The 2,989-nt window shown below is 39.5% G+C and overlaps 1 protein-coding gene across 1 annotated transcript in view; it reads left to right on the forward strand.

Moving 5' to 3' along the window:
- The first annotated feature begins 572 nt into the window (after positions 1-572).
- mgat4c (mgat4 family member C) overlaps positions 573-2,989 on the forward strand; it is a 3,675-nt gene continuing 1,258 nt past the window's right edge. Inside the window, exons 1-3 of the mRNA XM_035664293.1 lie at positions 573-717; positions 1,375-1,522; positions 2,206-2,987. Coding sequence (XP_035520186.1) covers positions 589-717; positions 1,375-1,522; positions 2,206-2,987 — 1,059 coding nt within the window. The 5' untranslated portion in view covers positions 573-588. The remainder of the gene's footprint in view (positions 718-1,374; positions 1,523-2,205; positions 2,988-2,989) is intronic.

Here is a 2,989-nt window from a genome sequence, read left to right on the forward strand (position 1 = left end):
ATAAAGTGAACTGAATTGAAAATTGAATTGACTTTTCCCTTTAGTGATGGTGGCCTATAATCTACAAATAGAAAAAGTTACATTTTCACAACAAAGAGGAGTAGGCTAGCTGATAAGAGCAAACAGAAGAATCTTTTTTTTACCCTTGCAGCATGAGAATATATTGAAATGCTGGCCATCAACCATAGCACCACCACCCATCCATGCACAGCTAAAAATACCAGGGTGTGGGGGATGTGGATGCTTTTTTAGTGTGTGTTTTCATTTTTATTGGTGAAGAAACATACTTGATTCAGATATCCTTTATGTCCTGCAGTGCTTTTCTGTCATGTGATTTGGTCCAGACTCTTTCCCTGAAAAGGATTTTTTTTAAATCCACACATTACACATCATTGGAAGTGTGTTGAAGAATAATTATGATGCTAATGGAAGATAATCACGTCATACATGGCCGTATGGTCCTAAAATTACTTTCCCCCAAAATCTGTTGACGATAAAAAGGCTAATTATTCACATTCAAAGCAAGCCGGTCTAATGTGTCATTTCTCATGTTGCTCTCATGCAGATACCAGTGACAGCACATACAGCATGAGGCTGGTGTGGAAATCCCTGGACAAGATGAGGTGTCTGAGGAAACGCTCCACTATTCCCTTCCTCGGCTTCCTCATCACCTTCCTCCTCTTCCTGAACCTCTATATTGAAGATGGCTACGTGGTGGTTCGTAAATTTGTATTGTTTTTTAACAAGCATTTGCAAATTTAGATTAAGTACTGGCTTAGTATTTGTATTCCTTCTTAATGTCTGAACAACAAATTTGACCAAATATGCTTTTGAAACCAGATGTACTCTTGTATTTATCTACTCCACCCATGTTGTCCCTTTTATAATTGCTTGTTTTTAAAGGAACCATGTTTAAATTTTCATAACATGGACCCAAGTTGAAATCATCCAGATGATTTATTTCTTATTCATGATGCCTTCAAAAGTTGGTGATCACAGTACATTATCTGTGTTTGTTTTTTGAATTATTAAGAAGTAGTTCACATTTTCAGCTCTCTAGTGCTTTCTTAAGTCCATTTGCTCAGCTATGCAAACTGCCTGGAGAGGTTTTAAGATTGCTTTTGTCTCCAAACGTCGAGGGTTAGCTCAGCCACATCAAAACACATATTGTCTCAAGTTTGTACAGGATGTTAAAGACAAGTTTAAGAAAACAAAAGTCTGGTTTCCCCCTAATTTGAATTATTCACAGTAGAAATTTAAAATTTCCTGATGACTTTCCTGTCCTTTCCTGCAGTAGTGGTGACAGCTTGTACGTGTTTTTTCTCTATTGTTCATAATGTAAAGTAAATTTATGTTTTTCATGTTGCATTCCAGGAAGGGGATAAAAGACAGCTTAGGGTAACATCAGTCCACCCTCCGAGCTCAGAACGATACGTTCACACCTTCAGAGACCTCAGTAATTTCTCTGGAACCATTAATGTCACGTATCGTTATCTCGCTGGAACCCCGCTGAACCGCAAAAGTAAGTTGATTGTTTGTTTAAAGAGGATATTTCATTGACTAGATTCATGGGCATTGGGTAGTTACAGTAAGTAATAGTTGTGAAAATTAGGTGAGAATAAAAAGTAAAACTTTAAATGTCTGACTGGGGATTTAGAGCACAACAATAAAATGAAACTGCTCCACAGAGACCTCAATATTAAACACTACACACGACTCTTCTCACATAAAGGCTGTCAAGATTAAGTTTTTGACTTTTACCTACAATGAGCACAAAAATAGAACTCCATCACTGCTAATAACAGTGTGATAAATGTTTCATCATAAATATTAATGATGGAAAAAATGTATTACCAATACATTTTGTGGTTCTCTGATTTGTAAAATAATACAGTTTTGACAAAGTAATCCTAAATCAAGATCCACTTACAAGCTTTTTCTAGAAATTACAACTGCATCTAACAGTCTTCATTAGTGGGTGTACTTCACTCAGTTATCATGTGACCAAAGCATGGTAGGGGTTGTGTATGTTGGAAAGATAAACTGATTAAGATTAAGGGATGCATTTGAAAGTGCCCAAGATTATCAGTTTTGAGTTTGAAATTGTTTGAATCCATTAATACATGTCTATATACTTAAAGTTGGTCATTTTCAAGAATTTCTCTTTACATTATTATAATATGAAATAATTATTTTTGTTCACAGAGTATCTCACCATTGGACTGTCATCAGTCAAAAGAAAAAGAGGAAACTACCTTCTGGAGACCATCAAATCCATCTTTGATCAGTCCAGTTACGAGGAACTGAAAGAGATTGTGGTTGTGGTCCACCTGGCAGACTTTGACCTGGTCTGGTGTGAGAACCTGGTGCAGGAAATCACCAGGAAGTTTGCTCACCACATCATAGCGGGACGCCTCCTGGTGATCCAGGCCCCAGAGGAGTACTATCCATCTTTGGACGGCTTGAAAAGGAACTACAACGACCCAGAGGACCGGGTCCGTTTCCGCTCTAAGCAGAACGTGGACTACGCTTTCCTCCTCAACTTCTGCACAAACCTCTCTCATTTCTACATGATGTTAGAGGACGACGTGCGCTGCTCCAGGAACTTTCTGACGGCGCTAAAGAAGGTGATCACCTCCAGAGATGGTTCCTACTGGGTGATGCTGGAGTTTTCCAAGCTGGGCTACATCGGGAAGCTTTACCACTCCAAAGACCTGCCACGTCTGGCTCATTTCCTCCTCATGTTCTACCAGGAAATGCCCTGCGACTGGCTCCTCATCCACTTCAGGGGTCTGCTCGCTCAGAAGGACGTGATCCGCTTCAAGCCCTCTCTGTTCCAGCACATGGGCTATTATTCTTCTTACAAAGGAGCAGAGAACAAACTGAAGGATGACGACTTTGAGGAAGACTCCATAGACATTCCCGACAACCCTCCTGCCAGCCTTTACACAAACATCAATGTCTTTGAGAACTATGATGCCACGAAGGC

The sequence above is a fragment of the Morone saxatilis genome, unplaced genomic scaffold (assembly GCF_004916995.1).
Source record: "Morone saxatilis isolate NCDOM2014 unplaced genomic scaffold, NCSU_SB_2.0 Contig2, whole genome shotgun sequence".
In the NCBI taxonomy this organism is placed as follows: Eukaryota; Metazoa; Chordata; class Actinopteri; family Moronidae; genus Morone; species Morone saxatilis.